General features: G+C 35.7%; 1 protein-coding gene across 9 annotated transcripts in view; it reads right to left on the bottom strand.

The window, feature by feature from the left end:
- Nucleotides 1-18035, bottom strand: part of GPATCH8 (G-patch domain containing 8) — a 90634-nt gene that overhangs the window by 7363 nt on the left and 65236 nt on the right. For 8 of the 9 annotated variants that reach the window (XM_079133987.1, XM_079133991.1, XM_079133989.1 and 5 more), the window contains 4 exons: nt 14978-15121; nt 11939-11975; nt 4475-4524; nt 3191-3321 (listed from right to left, as the gene is read on the bottom strand). In XM_079133987.1, coding sequence (XP_078990113.1) covers nt 3191-3321; nt 4475-4524; nt 11939-11975; nt 14978-15121 — 362 coding nt within the window. The remainder of the gene's footprint in view (nt 1-3190; nt 3322-4474; nt 4525-11938; nt 11976-14977; nt 15122-18035) is intronic. The other variant, XM_079133988.1, reaches the window with a different exon arrangement.

Below are 18035 nucleotides of genomic sequence, written 5' to 3'. Positions count from 1 at the left end.
CATATAAACAAACAAAAGATCCATTGACAACTAAAAATATTTAAAGAACAATAACAAAATAAAAGTTATAAGACAATATAATGTAATAAAAATTATACGTAAATGGTCTCTCTTTCTCTAGTGGGCTTACAGTGTCTATAGCACGGACATGTTGGACAGAGGGATGTTTCACGTTCCCCTAAGGATGAAGTGGGACAGCTTGGGCTTTCATTACACTATTCAGAATAGCACACAATTTAAAAAACTTACGATTTCTTTATTTATGGTATTTCAATTTAATATTTTCAGACCACAGCTGAGTGTGGATAACTGAAACCACAGAAAGTGATACCACAGGAGCTACTGTATTTTCTGGGTACTCAGAACAATGGCCATAACGCTACCAAGCATCTACAACTTTTACAACAGGAACAGTGAGAAGTCTTAAGAGTAGTATTCTAAACTGCCTATCTTGCCTGCATTTCCATGTGTGGACTATCCAGGTATCCTACGAATTCCAAACTCAAGAACTAAATAGAATTAGATCTCCATTTAGATAAAAACCCTTGTTATATGACCAGTAGCTATTAAGTGTCCTCAACTCAGGTACCAAAAGGTTCAAATGATCTCTTGCCACATGAACTGCTACTATTGGAAAATGGGAACCCAACAGATTTGGACAGTCAAGAGATACTTACACTATGCTATGAAACCTACCCCACAGAAACAAACTGCCTATACTATACAATGGAAAACTATTAAATTGAATAAAAAGGACATTTGTTTTGATTTTTTGTTTAGTCTTTGCCATGTTTTAAAAAAATTTTTTAGATGTTGATGGACCTTTATTTTATTCATTTATTTATATGCAATGCTAAGAGTTGAACCCAGTGCCTCACACATGCTAGGCAAGCAAGCGCTCTATTACGAGTCACAACTCCAGTCCCTAGTCTGTGACATGTTACTTCAATAATACTTACTATGGGGTCATGCATTATTTCTAGTATAAAGAAATACCTGATGATGGATCAAAATATACATTTTTTATTCCCTTAAAATTACTTGGTCTCTTTTTTTTCCCCCCTTTTCTTTTTATGATGCTGGGGATCAAACTCGGGACTGCGTGTGGTGGACAAGCACTCAGCCACTGCACCTCCAGCCCTACTTGGTCATCTATTAAGTATTCATTTATAAAACTAGGAACTAAAAATTACCTTTGAAGAAAAATATGTCCTGAACTAAAAGTGGCATGGTGTACATGTTTTTTTCTTAGTTTTTTTGTGGTGCTGGGGCTTGATCCCAGGGGTGCTCTACACTGAACTCTATCCCCAGCCAGCCCTTTTTATTTTTTGAGATAGGGTCTTGCTAAATTGCCCAGGCTGGCCTTGAACTTGTAATTCTCCTGCCTCAGCCTCCCAGGTAGCTGGGATTCCAGGTGTGTGCCAACACACCTGGCATAGTGTATCTATTTTAAGGAGGTACCCTTGCAACATGCCCCAGCTTTCTTCTGTGTTTACTACATAAGGAGTTGCCAGTCAGGCATGGTGGCAATTGTCTGTAAATTCCAGTGACTTGGGAGGATAGTAAATTTGATGCCAGTCTCTACAACTTAAGAGACCTTGTCTCATAGTAAAAGAATAAAAAGGGCTGGGGATATAGCTAAGTGTTTCTGGGTTCAATTCCCAGTACCAAAAAAAAAAATTTGTTAAAGACAAACAGAACTGGGGCTGGGGTTGTGGCTCAGTGGTAGAGCGCTTGCTTCGCATATGTGAGGCACTGGGTTTGATCCTCAGCACCACGTTAAAAAAATAAATATGATAAAGGCATTGTGTCCATCTACAACTAAAAATTTAAAAAAAGACAATGAACCAACATATGAAGGAAGAAAGGAAATAAATTTAAAAAAATAACAATTATTTTATAGGCAGTTTAACTCAACATTAGAACTCACAGGCTGATTCTGCTAAAAATTTACACTGCATATATATTCTTTTACTTCTTTCTTCTTCAGAATGTAAGTCAGTAAGTGGAAGGTAGGGGAGGGCAAAATAAAACCAGTAAATCCAGTGGGGAGGTAGCTCAGTGGTAGAGCATTTGTCTAGCATGTGCAAGGCCCTGGGGTTTGATCACTAGTACTACATAAAACAAAACAAAAATTTCAAAGAGTGGGTTTTCAGAGTCTAATTATTTGGAAGATCTGTCCTAGGTGAGGTAAGGTAATCTTTTTTTTTTTTTTTTTGCAGTCCTGGAGATTGAACCCAGGGCCTTGTGTTTACAAGGCAAGCACTCTACCAACTGAGCTATATTCCCAGACCGAGGTAATCTGCTTAAGGTTAAACACTAGACAAAAATTCGATAATGAGTAAGAACCATGAAGGAACATTAAAAACAGCATTCAAAGGGGCAGGACCCTACAGAGAAATAAACTAATGGAATTTTGTAAGTTTCAGAATACTTAATACTAACTATATAGTACTTAAAAAGCAATGACAACCCTTAAATCTGTGCCCTATCACTTTTTACCTGTAAAATAGAATACTGTGCTTCTCCATAAAAGAGGAATATTGGAGAATGGAAATAATGGTAGTAGTGGCATTATATACTGATTCACTGTGCATCTGAGATGTGCCAGGCACTCTTTTAAGCGCTTACAATAACTCAATCACTCCTCACAACTGTGAGAAGTAAATTGTTACTACCTTTATCCTGCAGATAAAGAAATTAAAACACAGTTTAGATACAAGTTGAATAAGCCACACAGATAGTAAGTAGAATATGGCCTCAAAAGAGCACATAATCAATATATTATTCTCCAAGTATAAATATACTGTAAGTTTGAAAGAAGGGTCTATTGCAAATCTTTTTTTTTGGTGGTGCTAGGGATTGATCCCAGGGCCTTTTGCATGGTAGGCAAGCACTCTACCAGCCGAGCTATATCCCTAATCCTGAAAATCTTAAGGCTTATAATTTATTTATTTTTAAAATCTTTTAAAACAATTTTTTGCAGTTGTAGCTGGGAAGAATGCCTTTATTTTATTTATTTTATGCAGTGCTAAGGATCAAACCCAGTGCCTCACATGTGCTAGGCAAGTGCTCTGCCACTGAGCTACCGTCCCAGTTCCTGAGGCTTATAATTTAATCTTAAATCTATTAAATTAAAATATTAAGGATTATAATTATCTGTAGAAAATTCTGAGGAAAATTTCCTCACCATTCAGCTTGTTTTCTTTGCTCTGCCAACTCATGGAGCCGCCGAAGGGCTTTTTCTTGTTTCTTCTCATCCTTGCGAGATCTTGAAGAGACATTTCGGGCAAACTCTCTCTGTTTGAGATCTTTTAATCTCTGGGTTAATGAAAAGAAAGAAACAGAGGTGGGTGATTTAAAGTAACTGAAAGCAAAGCTTTTAGAAATTTATCCTCAATCAATGCATACAGTACTAGTGCAGAATACATCATTATACTCTCTTATCATAACCAAAAACATAATAGCTGATTACTTTGTGTATGACACTTGAACTATCTGCATTTCTAATTAGGACAGCATATTATTTGCTTTATTGGGCAATATAAAATTATTTCAGAAGCAAAGAGCAAATATTTATAACATTGGCGGAAAGAAAAGGGACTATTTAATCACCTGCTCTTCCAGGATGCAAAACTAGACAAACAGAACATGAGATAAATTGCAGTAACACAGGTCAAAGAAAACAGAAAGGGTTTTTAGGCTAGTACAGAAAATCGCCCAAGGTGCAAGATCTTAAAAAGCAATGTACAGCTTACATGGGGAGGTTATTTGAATCAGAACAAATAGAAAACATACTTTTATTTCACCATAAATGGTGTTATCTCTTTTCAGCACAATTAGAGATTTCCTGGTAACTATTAAACAAACCCAAGAAAGGTCTTCTAATGCTAGCATGTTCAGAGCTCGCCAGTATGATCATTTTCATCTGGTCAGTATGTTGAAATTAGAGAGTAATATGTATAGCTTTTCATTCCTTCATGGCCTTGAGAGGAATATCCAGGGGATAGAGAAGGAGAATAGAGATAAGTCAAAAATTTTGTTACTTAAAATCCAGATAACAGAATGGTCTTTTATTTTCAGAAGCTACTGTACAATTTTCCTTAAAACAAAAGAAACAACAACAACCAAAAAGAACAGTGCCATGACACACTGGTGACAGAGTCCAGACATATCTATCTGTAATGAAGACAGAACTAAAATTATTTTCAACACATTAGATAATATTTAAAAACAAAGAAGACAAAACATACTCATTAGGTTATGCTTTTACAATAGCATTGAGAAAAGCAATTTGACCCAATATAAAGTGGACATTGCTTTGTGGAAAGGCATGATGTTCAACAGACAAAGGAATTTTCTTACCTAATATTTATGAAATGTATTTTGAGTCTTTTATAATTGGGAGGAGGAAGGGTAGAAAGACACACACAAAAAAAGATATACAGCTAAAGACACTAGTAGAAAAACTCACTCTTGTGATCTGGGCTCCCAAATTAGAAGGATTTGCTTTCAATACATCAGCTGAAAATGTCACATCACAAAGAAAAAAAAGTAAAAAATAAAACAAGAGTAGAAGAGAAAAAAAAAAAAATAAAGCAAGCATTACTACACAAGCTCTCTTAGTCAATCTACAAACTATTATACTGAACAATCAAGGACAAAGCCGTCAACTCTAAAAGGGCTGGGGAGAAGGAAGCACCTACACAACATATATAGGTGTACATACACACAGACACAGCAAACCCACCTAGATAAATGAAATTATCTGTTTTTAAAAAAAAAAAAATTGCTTACAAACTTTAAAAAAGGCCATTGCTGTCTAAAAGCAATTAGTCTTGTTTTCTTTTATCTTTATTTTGGGGAAATTCAAATAACCTACAACAGGCAAAACTATTACTGAGGTGTGCTGTCCACTTCAATATGGATGACCAACTATTTTAAGTAAAAATGAATTCTAGTTTCTTTTTTCTGATGGAGATGGGGCAGAGAGAAAGGATCCATCAGTCTATCAAATTGTTATTTTAGTCTACAAGCCTAGTTATTTTTCCTTCTCCAAATGCATTCTCCACCCCAAATTTAAATGGAATGTATTTTTCTCTTATCTGCCATCTTTCCCTAAGCCACCTCATAACCTGGAAAGGCTCCTCATGTCCAGTCATTTCCTTATTTCTTACAAATATTTCATCACTTTTAGGAGGCACTTATTAACCTACAGGACAATACTTTCCAAAAGAGCAACTTCTTATCAAAGTCTGGCACCTCCAGGTTGAATCAGAGATCAGGCTTTCCAATAATTTAGCAACCAGTTGGTGCCTCCTGGAAGTTGAAAGGATAGGACGAGGTCCACATCATCCTGAAGACATTCTACCTCAAATCCCTGCTACAGGTATACAGATGAAGGTATGGATGGAAGAAAATGGGATGATGCCAATAAAATAAAATTTAAATTGCCTAGGCCCCTTCTAGGCAAATCTATCTTGATACTCTATAAGGTATAGCAAACACTCCCAATGTCACCTTTATACAAACTCTATAGTCAAATCTGGATTATCAAAAGTAAAACTGGGAACCCCAAAATTTCGCACCAATCTTAGAGATGGGACTTAGCAAACTCTCCCAAATCCAATATATACATTTGAGGTTTCTCAGATAACGACATTCTAGTGATAATAATGGCAAGTGAAGCATTAAGGCTCATATTTTCCTTTATCTAACTCCAAGTCTTTCATTACTGAAATCCCTCATAAGAAGACTGAACTGTCAGCACTTTGTCATAACGCTCATCTAGCAACTGTCATAGTTATTCCTGTCTTTCAGAAAGACAGTATAGATACACAAGATTAAATGTCAAAATAAATGTAAAGCATTTAATAAGTCAAAACTGTTCAAAACTGTTTTTTCCTTTATGTGGGATAGGAACTATAGCTTTATTATCAACCCTGCAGTGCACAGAGCAGTATTAAATCTATAGAAGGGGTTTGGCAAATGGCTAGTGGGTAGTGTGATTTTTAACCCCAAATAAAAATTTCTATTATTTATAGAAAAGATTGATATGAAATATTCTCACATTTCTAGTAGTGACATAATCAAATTATATAATATATTCTTCCAGCTATCACTCAGATAATAGGAACTAAATCTCTCACTTAGAGAAACAAAAATCTGCATAGAAAAGACCTTAGCAGGGCTGGGGATATGGCTCAGTTGGTAGAGTGCTTGCCTGTCAAGCACAAGGCCCTGGGTTCAATCCCCAGCATTGCAAAAAGAGAAAAAGAAAGAAAAAAAAAAAGAAAGAAAGAAAGAAAGAAAAGACCTTATTTAGCAATCCCTTAACAAATGATCCAGGATTCAGTATTTTAAGTACCAACCAAATTAATTGTGGCTCTTTGGGTTAAAGGCATCTTCAAATGAAAGCGATATTCCAGTTCTTAAAAACACAGTTTAAACAGCGTTAGGCTGGCAGAAAAATGTCTTATTCAGGACACCAGTTACTGCTCTACTAACTCAGAACAGATTACACTAGGAAAATGAGACTCTGGTAAATGTCAATGTGGGTAACAAATTTACAGAAAAAGACAGCCCAGTAGCCATGCACTTCTCTTTAATTGCAGATTTCATAAACAGAAGCATTCTGCCTCATAATGACTACTAAACCAGAGGGACTATGGTAATCAGGCTTCATAGAAGATCATCTTTATAATGACCCTAAAAAAATATGGCAATTTACCACTGAGCTACAATCCAGTATTATTTTATTTTGAGACAGGTTCTCAACAAATTCCTTAGGACCTTGCTAAGTTGCTGAAGCTGGCCTCAAAATTGCAATCCGCCTGCCTCAGCCTCCCTCAAATATGGCTTCTTTCTATAGGGTTTATAGAACTTTTAAGACAATTATTACTTTGTCACCTGCAAGGAGCAGCACCTTCTAAATTGTGTTTGAATTGGGAATAAATGAGACAAAAATATTTCTGCACATAATTTCCCTAACAAAATATTAAGAGTCTAAGAAAAAATATATATATTTTGTTATCTTCTGGTACTATCCTTTCTTCTTCTATCACAACAAAATTTGATTCTAGGAGTTTATGTTTGATTGAGTCTATTTAACTAGGAATAAGTCTAATTATTATTCTCAAGCATTTAAAGTCTATTATCTGGATTAAATTAGTTAATTAATTATCCACAGCACTAGCGATTGAACCCAGTGGCACCCTACCACTGAGCTACATCCCCAGTCCTTTTCAGTTTTTATTTTGAGAAAGGGTCTCACCAAATTGCTTAAGTTGTTCTCAAACTTGCAACCCTTCTGCTTCAGCCTTCTAAGTACCTGGGATTATAAGTGTACACTGGTACACCCAGCTTCTACCATCTAAATTTAAAGAAAAACCAAACCAAAACAAAAAAACCGAAGTTCCCACAGGAAAGGTATTTTAGGAATCATAAAGCAGGCAGAGGTTAAAGTTCAATACTCTCTAGGCCACTAAAAATCCTATGTTCTTTATTAACTCAGCTCTGGAGAGAAAGCCTGATTTTGTCTCTTTAGGGTTAAAAGATTATTCATGGTTTGATTCTCTAATCAAATAGTAACTAGTCTCCTAGAACAAGGACAGAGGCTGTCCTAACACTGCACTGCCTATACTGTTGTTTGTTGTATGACAAAAAACAGATGTTCCATAAACATTTATCAAATTGGTTTCACTTTTATTTTCTTTCATTCACTCATTTACCCATTCATTAGTACTGGAGATTGAACCTAGGGGAACTCTTATCCCCAGGGATGTACACAGGGTCTCATTAAGTTGCTTAGGGCCTCACTAAGTTGCTGAAGCTGGCTTTGGACTTGTGATCCTCTTGCCTCAGCCTCCTAAGCCACTGGGATAAACAGGTGTGTGCCACTGCACCCAGCAAGCATATTTCCAAGGTTTATATATGTTAAACATAGCAGTGAGTTATTCTTTCTTACTGACAATATAATATTACCTTGTATGGTTACACTATAGTTTATTCGTCAACGATGTATAGCTTTGGGTTGTTTCTATGTTTGGTTATTATGAATAATGCTGCTATGAACACTATTGTACAAGTTTTTTGTGTAGACATGTTTTCTATTGGTCATATGGTAATTCTAGGTTTTAATATTTTCAGTAAGTATCAATCTGTCTTCCAGAAGGGCTGCACCATCTTATTATGTTATTAGCAATGTAGGAGGAGGGTTCAACCTTCTCCATAACCTCTACTACAATGGTAAATTATGCCTTGCCTTTTTTGGGGGTAGGGGGTACTGAGAATGAAACTTAGGGCTCATACATGCTAAGTATGTGCTCTACCACTGAAGTACATCCCCAGCCTTGTCTTTTTATTTTAGACATTCCAGTGGGTGTGAAATGGTATCTCATTGTGCTTTTGTGAGTATTAAGTATAGCATATATCATTCCAGACCATATCTGGAGACAAAGATTTGTCCTGTATGTAAGATTTGAAGGAACATAATTTATAAGGGATACTTCAGTTCAAAACAAATAGAAGAGCAGCATCTCAGTTAAGAATTCTCTTTAAAGCACTGTCACTCACAAACTTGTAGTAATCTTTACTCTTGCTTTAATCTTTCAGGTTACATTAGAACACAGCCTAATCCCAGAATTTCCAAACCACAGCGTATCACTATGATGAATTTAAGATTACTGGGCAGAAAACAGGTTGAAATGGCACAACATGAAAAAGGTTGAATCATTTTTATTTATATTGGGACTGTGTGGCAAGATAAAGAGCAATCAGAAATACATAAGAGAAAGCCTATTTACCTGCAATATAAGGGTATAAGATTACCACTACTCATAAAAGCAGAACATTTCCCTAAATGACAAAGATTCCCCCTAAGAAGACAAAGATTTTCCCCTTAATTAGGTTGTGATGGCTGGGTTTAAATAGTCTAATTCCAAAGTTAAGCAGAGGGGATGAGTACATAAGACTTAAAAGGTGAAAAGGCTCAAAACATACTCAATTTGTGGAAAACTCATAAAAGGATTAAATTTTCTATTAAGTGAAATAGTCCCAAAGAAAATGACATCTATAGTAACACTAAATACAAATGGATTTAAAATTTTCACCTATTTGTCAGAGGTTAGTAAAATAAAACTCCATTATGCTCAAGTTCTGAGATGCACTCCTCTCTTCATATTTGTTGTTCTGTCTCTCCCCCTCTTTACCCAGTGCTGGAGATGAAACACATGCTAGGCAAGTGCTGGACCACTGAGCTATGCCCCCAGTCCTTTTCTGTTTCTCAAAGCATAGCTTCAGAAGTGAACTGTGTTGTTTAAGTCAACATTTATGAACCTTTGGGATTCCTAAGTACTTTATGATTTTTCATTTTTCCCAATAATTACTTTCCATGTTTTTTTTTAAAGGATAAATATTCCATGAACACCCAAAATACACAGTACCTAAAGAATAGCTTCAGAAGTATCTGATCTTGGTGGTTTTATGAGTTTGTAGAAGTATTGTATTCTCTTCATTTTAGCCCTTAGGAGTACCTTCTCTTATCTTGACTTTTTCATTTACTTCTGAATTCTTTCTTCACTGAGTATCAACACAGCACTTAAAAAGGAACCTGGTCTACATTTCTTCAAATATGTAGTGGCTTGGCAGAGGTACAACTGGTTTTGATGTGACTATATGTCCTGATGCTATATGCCTGAAGCACACAGGGAATCAAATGCTGGAAAATATCTTGAGAGACAAATATCCAATAACTAAATAGTAAAACCTCAAGTGGAAAGTGACCACTCAAAATTTTAGTGAAGTCTTTGTGAAGTCCAAAAATGATCATTCCTTCTATCATCAAGGAATTTCTCAGAATACACTTAAATTCAGAACCTATTTCATTTTTGACCAATGAGGAAAATTCTAAAAATTGTTTTGTCATTTGTAATATATGCAACTGGGTACTGAAGTATTAAAAAGCAGCTGCAACAGTTGAGACAAAGCTAACCAATTTACTAATAAATTCCATTTTATAATTCATATTAGAGAAATCAAAACTAGTACCATTATTCACAGCTGAAACAGACCTTGGTATTAAATAAGATTTCAGTCTTTTCAAAACATGTAAAAAGTACAGGGGTTATCTTAGCAGAAAAAAGAGGCAGGCTGAAAGCATTCTTTCCTGACTGAGATTCTGATTTCTTTAGGGTAAAGGAATTTCTGAAACTACTTTACAATGATATTTTGACAAGTGATCAGATTATCACACACTGAAATAGCAAGGAAGTTGGTTCCACCACCAAGCGTAAGGGCACAACTTTTCAATGGGATACTTTCTCAAGAGTCAGTCAGAACTCATGGTGGTGGGAGTGGGAAGGTCACAAACTCAAGTGTTCGAGGGGTCTGGCAAATAACATAATGGGTCACACAGACTGATGTATGAGAAAAGATTAAAACCGTAGCTATTTGGAGATTGAACAGAGATAGCTTTAATTAATGCTTATGTTGAAATGTAGGCCCAAGGTCAGATATTTCAATACAAGCCAAAGCCTGAATTATGTAAATTCTCCTAAAAAAAATTTTTTTTTAAAATATAAGAGATGGGGTCTTGCTATATTGTACACAATGGCCCTGAACTGCTAGGCTCAAGTGACTACAGAAATGCATCATTGTGCCCTGCTTTGATTTTTTTTTTATTAAATATTGGGAACCAATTCAAATTAAAGGGAGAAAAAAACACCACCATGAAGACCAGACAAAGTGCATGGGTGAGACAATTTGTGTGTAATCTGCTTATGTGCTTGAAGGACCCTTAATGGCATAAATAGAAGATAAAATTAAAGGAATTGAAAAAGAAAGAAAAGAAAAACAAGCAAACAAAAGAAGACTCCTGAGTAGGTAACAAGGGACCAAGAAGGGGGGGAATGGCACTGACCATTACTATTATTATTATTATTTTCCCAGTACTGGGGATTGAACCCAAGGCCTGTGCATGCGAGGCTAGCACTCTACCACTAAGCTACATCTCCAGCCTTTTATTTATTTTATTGTATTTTGGGGGGGCACGGGTACTAGGGATTTAACCCAGGGGCAATTTACTACTGAGTTACGTCCCTGATGCTTTTTATTTTTTCTTTTGACACAGGCCTTATTAAGTTGCTGAGGCTGGACTTGAATTTGCAGTCTTCCAATCTCAACCTCCTGAGCTGCTATAGGTGTGCACTACTGTGCATGGCTCCAGTCTTTAAAAAAATTTTTCTGAGACAGTATCTTGTTAAGTGTCCCAGGGTGGCCTCAAGCTTGAGATCCTCCTGCCTCAGCTTCCTCAGTCACTGGGATTACAGGCATGTACCACTGTATCCAGCTCAAGTATTTTTTTTAATATGCAAATTATTTAAAAAGTAAGGATGTAGGGATGGAAAAATCTTTAGTTTCAATTCAACTTAAAATGAAGCGAACAGAGGTAGGAGATGATCAACTTTAATGTTTACTCAGCGTGCAGGTGCATTAGAACTTATAAAAATAGATTCAAAAGTTTAACAGTAGGGCCCATCCTTGGAGAGTTCAAAATGTAATAAAACTGATCACTTTAAACTATTGAAAAGAGCCAAAATGTTGCACTAATTTTTACATTTATGAATATTAAGTTACATCTTAATATTTTTACATTAATGACTTCACAAGACCTTAGAAAACTTGAGAAAAACTAGTAGAGGGAAAGGCACATAACACCTTCCTTCACTAAGAGGGAAAAAAATTCCACCATAATTAAGGGCAATTATAAAGCTCCTTTTTTTGAGGGATTATTTGGGCTTAGTAAAGGTAAAGGTATTTTCAGGGTCCTGCATATATTAGCAGTTTACCACTAAAAGGTCATTTCTTTGAAAAACTTCAATAGTCAAAATTTGATGGAAGATGCAAACTAATAATTACTAATGTGGGGTAAAGTACTTACCTATTATCTCAGATTCATAATAATCCTGTGTGCCTTCCTGGAAGACAAGACAGGGTGTCTTTATGATTTTATAGCATGAATTTGGAAAAGTGGTGGGCCCATTTGTACGGTGAGTTCATGTCCATCAAAGAGGAAGGAAAAATATACCCTGTCTCTTATTAGGGGTTATTTAGTTGTATTATACAAAGGTCAACTAAAGGTTCCTTAGAAATTCTAAGCGAAGAAAAGAATTGCATAAAATTTTAGTACTGGTTTTTTTTGTTGATATATTTATAACATCCTATTTCAAGATTCTACCATTTGTAGTAAAATAGCAGTATGAAGAAAGGTTTTGAAAAGGCCTACATTTCAACCAAATGAGCAACACTCCACCAAAAACTAAACAAAAAAATTAAAGTACATCTGTTCTTTTTTTAATAGTTAAGAAATGAACTCATGTACTCATTAATCATACAAGTTATAAATTTTTCCCAGACCAGGGGTCACAGATATTGTCTATTTCAGTGGACAGGCAGTTCATGAGTTCTCTATGAGAAATTTTTAATTTTATATTTTCATTTTGATGATAATCTAAAAGAGTATAATAAATGAATATTTTGTGTCACCTAGATGAGTACTTCATAAATGTTTAGAATGTCACTAGAGATGTAAAATGATAATATGCTTGTACTAAGCAAAGTCCAAATGATACCACAATATCATATGTATTTAAAGGTTTTCGGTAGCTCTAAGAGTATAGGGCTTTGTAACTTCAGCACTATTGATTGCCATTTTGGTCCAGGTAATTCTTTGTTTCAACGGGCTTCCTATGCATGGTAAGAATGCCTCTAACCACTTCATGTTGATAACACTACCCCCCACTAGTAGGGACAACCAAAAATGTCTACAGACATTGCCAAGTGCCCCTGGGGGACAAAATCTCCCCAAGTTGAGAACTACTGCAACAGAGAACAGTACAGAGAACAGGGGTGAAAGAATTGAGTTAACACAAAGTGTGCAGGAGAGTAAACAGATCAAATTCAATGAACCAAAGCTGTAACAATTTCTACTACACTCAGGTTGAGAGCAACACCACTAAAATGTTATCATAAGTCACATTAAATTAAGGTCCACATGAATTTTATTACTTCTATAATTTAGTTCAGATTTAATTTGTAAATCTGTTTTGATAGAATTGCTCCCTTTAAAAAGCAATTTAAAAAAAAAGACTTCACTAAAATAAAAAAGCAATCATTTTTCTATACAGTATTCAAATTTGAGTTATACTTCCCCTGGTTTACTTCTAGCTTAAACTTTATTTAAAAATCTTCCCATCCACTGAAAGTATAATTCTTTCTATACATTCTTTTTGTGCCTGAAGTATCATCTGGGGTCTTTTAATATATCATAGATACTTCTTAACTCAAGAAATTCTCAAGAGCTCAAAAAAGTAGGTATGTACCTTTGTCTTTGTTGTTAATTCTACTAAAAATTATCACTTGAAAATTTGAAATTATAAACACAGTGAAAAACTAGAAAAGTTACTGGATAAACAATATTCACATTGGGTGTGGGAGCACACACCTGTAATCCCAGCAGCTAGGGAGGCTGAGACAGGAGGATCACAAGTTCAAAATCAGCCTCTGCAACTTAGGAAGGCTGTAAGCAACCTAGAGACCCCGTCTCAAAAAAAAAAAAAAGGGGGGGGGCGGGCTGCAGATGTGGCTCAGTGACTAAGTGCCCTTGGGTTCACTCCCTGGTACCAAAAAAAAAGTATTCAGTTATATTTTCTTTTTTGAAAGATGATTCTCTGAAAGATTAACTGCCAATATATCTTCTCCATATATATGCTCTTTAAATTTCTCAAGCACAGCTGACAATGTATTAAAGCAATATCCCAAAGGAAGGTAATAAATTGAAAAGCTACCTTGAATATAATTTTATCCAGAAGAATCTTAACTTGGTTAGGTATGATTAAATGTGGAAAGGATTATTTCAAAAATAAAAAAATCACAACCAGCTTACAAACTCTCCTTGTCACAATAAAACTTGGTCAAAGCTTGCCTTTTTTGTTTTTTGTTTTTTTTTTTTTTGCGGTGCTGGGGACTGAACCCAGGGCCTTGTGCTTGACTCTACCAACTGAGCTATACCCCAAGCCCAAAGCTTGCCTTTGTGCACTGAAATCTTCATCTTCCACTGGTTGGATGGAAGATGAAGGAAAAGCTTTAAAAAAAAAAAAAAAAAAAAAAAAGTTCCAGCTTAGAGACACAAAATTGTAAGTCTAACAAATAAGATTTTTACCCCACAAAGACATAGCAAATCATGCAAAGACCCACAAAATCAAAAGACTCAAAATTCTTTAATAAGTCATAATTTTTTTACAGATCCTAAAAATTCATTTCCCCTTTCTAAATCTCCCAGAGGAATTACTGCCAGGAACTAATTAGTTACAAGTTTCTTTTCTAACTCCATAAAAACAAAAGAATGCAAAGAAAGTATAATTAATTTCTTAACTCTTCCAACATGCAGCATTAGAGATGTTCTTTGTTTATTTTAAAAGTTAGACAGCATCCAATTTTATTTTCCTTCTCAAGATTTATCCACCTTCCAAGGTAGTAAATAATAAAATGACTTACTGGTAGAAAACAACAGTCAATAAAACATGAACTCATACTCACAGGTTAAAAAGACCACAGCTTAGAATAACTCTTTAAAGTTTCACAAAGGGAGAAATGGAAACAAGGCTTCCAGCAATCTTAGCTGAATTACCAAATGAGATACAAATTTAGAAATTCCTCAAAGCCACAAACATATAAGACTTAGGAAACTCAGAATTCTTTATTCTACTTAACATAGTTGGGGAGTGGCAGTGAAAGGAAGGGGTGTCTATGTCAGGATTTCTGCTACTGAGAAAATCAAGTATGTTAGATGACTTCAAATAAAGACTGGAAGACACAAGAAACCATAGTCACCAAGTTTTCTGGGGATGCTCATAAAATTCAAAAGTGACAGCAAGAGATAAAGTATCTTTTGCCTCATTAGTAAATAATTATCCCTCACCTGCTTGTGTGCATGATCATAGGAGTTAATGTGGTTATCAAATTCCTGATGTTTCTGATACTGTTTATCACAGAGTTCACAGTAAAAGTTGGCTCTGAGGTCTTCCAAGGCTTTAGCAATTGCCTTCTCTTTGTCGACATAATCCTGTAAGAACCAGAAAATAACAAGAAAAAATAAACTTGGTAGAACCTAAAATGCATGTTATAAATAAGAGTCTCATATAAGCAAAGAGAGCTTTCATAAAATTTAGTGGAACTAGTAAAAACTGGGTGAAACACGGTGGCAATTTGGTAGGCAATTTGTGTGTGGTTGAACCAACAGTATTTTCAAAACAAAACCTGAGTGTAATTTTACTTTCTTTTGGCAATATGGCAGACAAGATACTCTAAACTACCCTACTCCATCACTGGCTAAAAACTAATCAGATTCAATATAAAACAATATTTATTTATTTATTTAGTGCTGGGGATTGAACTGAGGGGTGCTTAATGACTGAGATATATCCCCGACCCTTTTTGTTTTTTATTTTGAGACAGGGTCTCACTAAGTTTCTTAGTGAGAAACAAACTGAAATGCTGAGGCTGGCCTTGAACTTGTGATCCTCCTGCCTCAGCCTTCCAAGCTTCTGGGATTACAGGTACCACCATGCCTGGCTTATTTTTTAATTTTGAGACAGTGCCTTGCTAAGTTGCTGAGGTTGGTCTCAAACTTGCAATCCTATTGCCTCAGCCTCCTCAGTCAGTGGGATTACAGGTGTGAGTCACCATTCCTGGCTTATAACAATTTTTAATGCACTGCTGGAATAATAGGGAAAAAAAATCACCAAAAGGGGCCACAGGAGAAAAACAAAACAAAACTAAATTAAAGTATGATCTGAAATTGAAATCAGAGTTCCTTAGGATATGTGAGTGACATTAGGATATGTCACTGGGATTTGAACAAGGTGAGGTATAAAATCCAAGAACCTTCATTAAACAGAGGAACATGGCACGGGGAGAAATTCCAGGATCTTTTCATCTTGGCAGAAGGATCCAAAAATTCTCTGAGAGGACACACTAAAAGCTGGGAATGGTCATGGTGCATACCTATAACCCCAGGAGGCTGAGGCAAAAAGATTGCAAGTTCAAGGCTAGGCTGAGTCACTTAGGGAGATCCTGTCTCAAAATAAAAAATAAAAAGGGCTGGAATGTGGCTCAGTGGTACAGTGACCCTGGGTTCAATCCCCAGTAAGCCATACCATCCCACCAAAAAAAAAAAAAAAAAAGAATATCCAGTGTCATTGTTTATTAGGGAAATGCCAACTTCCCACAATGAGATACCACTTCAAACCCACTAGGATGCTATAATAAAATAAAAAAACAAAACAAAAAACAAGTATTGGTAAGGATAAACAGAAATGAAATTCTCATATACTACTGATAGGAAGGTAAAATGGTATAGGTGCTTCGGAAAGAGTCCAGCAGTTCCTCAAAAAGTTAAACAGAGTTACATTATGACTAGAAATTCTAGACCAAAATTCTAGACTAAAGAACTGAAAAACAAAGTTGCGGGGCTGTGGTTGTGGCTCAGTGGTATGGTGCTTGCTTAGCACCCACTAGGTTTGATCCTCAGCACCACAAAAAAATAAATAAAACAAGGTATTTTGTTTATTTACAACTGAAACACACACACACACACACACACACACACACACAAACCAAAGTTGGGCATGGTGGTGCACACCAGTATCCTAGTGACTTGGGAGCCTGAGGCAGGAGGTCCAGCCTGGGCAACTTAGCAAGGCTCTGTCTCAAAATAAAAAAATAAAAATGGATGGGGAATGTAGCTCAGTGGTAGAATACCCCTGGGTTTAATCTCTAATGTCGCAAAAAATATTTTAAAAAATATTCACAGACAAATTTTATAACAATGCTCACAGTCACATTATTCTTAACACACACACACAAAACAGTCCATCAACTGATGAACAGATAAATTGCCATATATTCATAAAATGTCATTATTTTGCAATAGAAATTACTGATACATGCAATAACATGGAAGAACCTTGAAAACACAGCTAAATGAAAGAAATGAGACACCAAAACATACTGTATAATTCCATATATTTGAAATACTCAGAATAGGAAAATCTATGGAAACAAAGCAGATTAGTGGTTACCAAGGGAAAGGGGAAAGGAGGAGAAACAAATGACTAAAGGGTACTAGGGTCTTTTTGGGGTAACGTAAATGTGCCAGAATTAGTGGTGATGGGTGCACAACATTGTGAATATGCTTAAAATCATTTTACTATAGTAATATAAAATGGTTAAATTGGTCAATATGGTGTTATATGAATTTTATCATCATCATCAACAACAACAAAAATCTACCTTAAAAATGCAAGATAATGATAACCCAAATTCAGGATAGTGCTTACCTCTAAAGAAGGAAGAAATGGAATGAAATCATAAGGTTAATGATAATGCTTTTTTCCTAAACTAAGTAGAAGATAAACAACTGCTTATAGTTTTTCCTTGTATCTTACACATGTTAAAAATACCTGGTCAATATTTAATAAAATAATAAAGTGCCAAATGGGTCTATAGCTATTTTTTCTGTTAAGGCCAAATAGCTATCCAACTTTAACAGTATATACAACTTTTAAGACCAGACAATAGCGCATGTCTGTAATCCTGAACCACTGGGGATGTGGAAGGAGGATCCCAAGTTCAAGGCCCAACTGGGCAACTTAGTGATACCCTGTCTCAAAATTTAAAAAAAATAATGAAAGAGCTGGGGATATAGCCCAATGGCAGAATGTTTGCCTAGCATGCATGAGGCTGTGGATTCAATCTCTAGTACTGCGGAAAAACAAAAATTTAAGCCAGGTGCACTGAGATGTGCCTGTAGTCCCAACTATTCTGGAGTGGGAGGTGGAAGGATAGTATGTGCCCAGGAGATGAGATCAGCCTGGGCAACACAGCGATACCACCTCAAAAAATACATGAAAAATGAAAATGTGTGTATTTCAGACAATTCAAATATATCTGGCTTTTCCCATTTTCTCAAATAACTT

This window comes from Sciurus vulgaris (genome assembly GCF_902686455.1).
Source record: "Sciurus vulgaris genome assembly, chromosome: 3".
Classification (NCBI taxonomy): domain Eukaryota; kingdom Metazoa; phylum Chordata; class Mammalia; order Rodentia; family Sciuridae; genus Sciurus; species Sciurus vulgaris.
The sequence above is the reverse complement of the archived record's forward strand: the minus strand, read 5'-3'. Positions and strand labels throughout refer to the sequence as shown.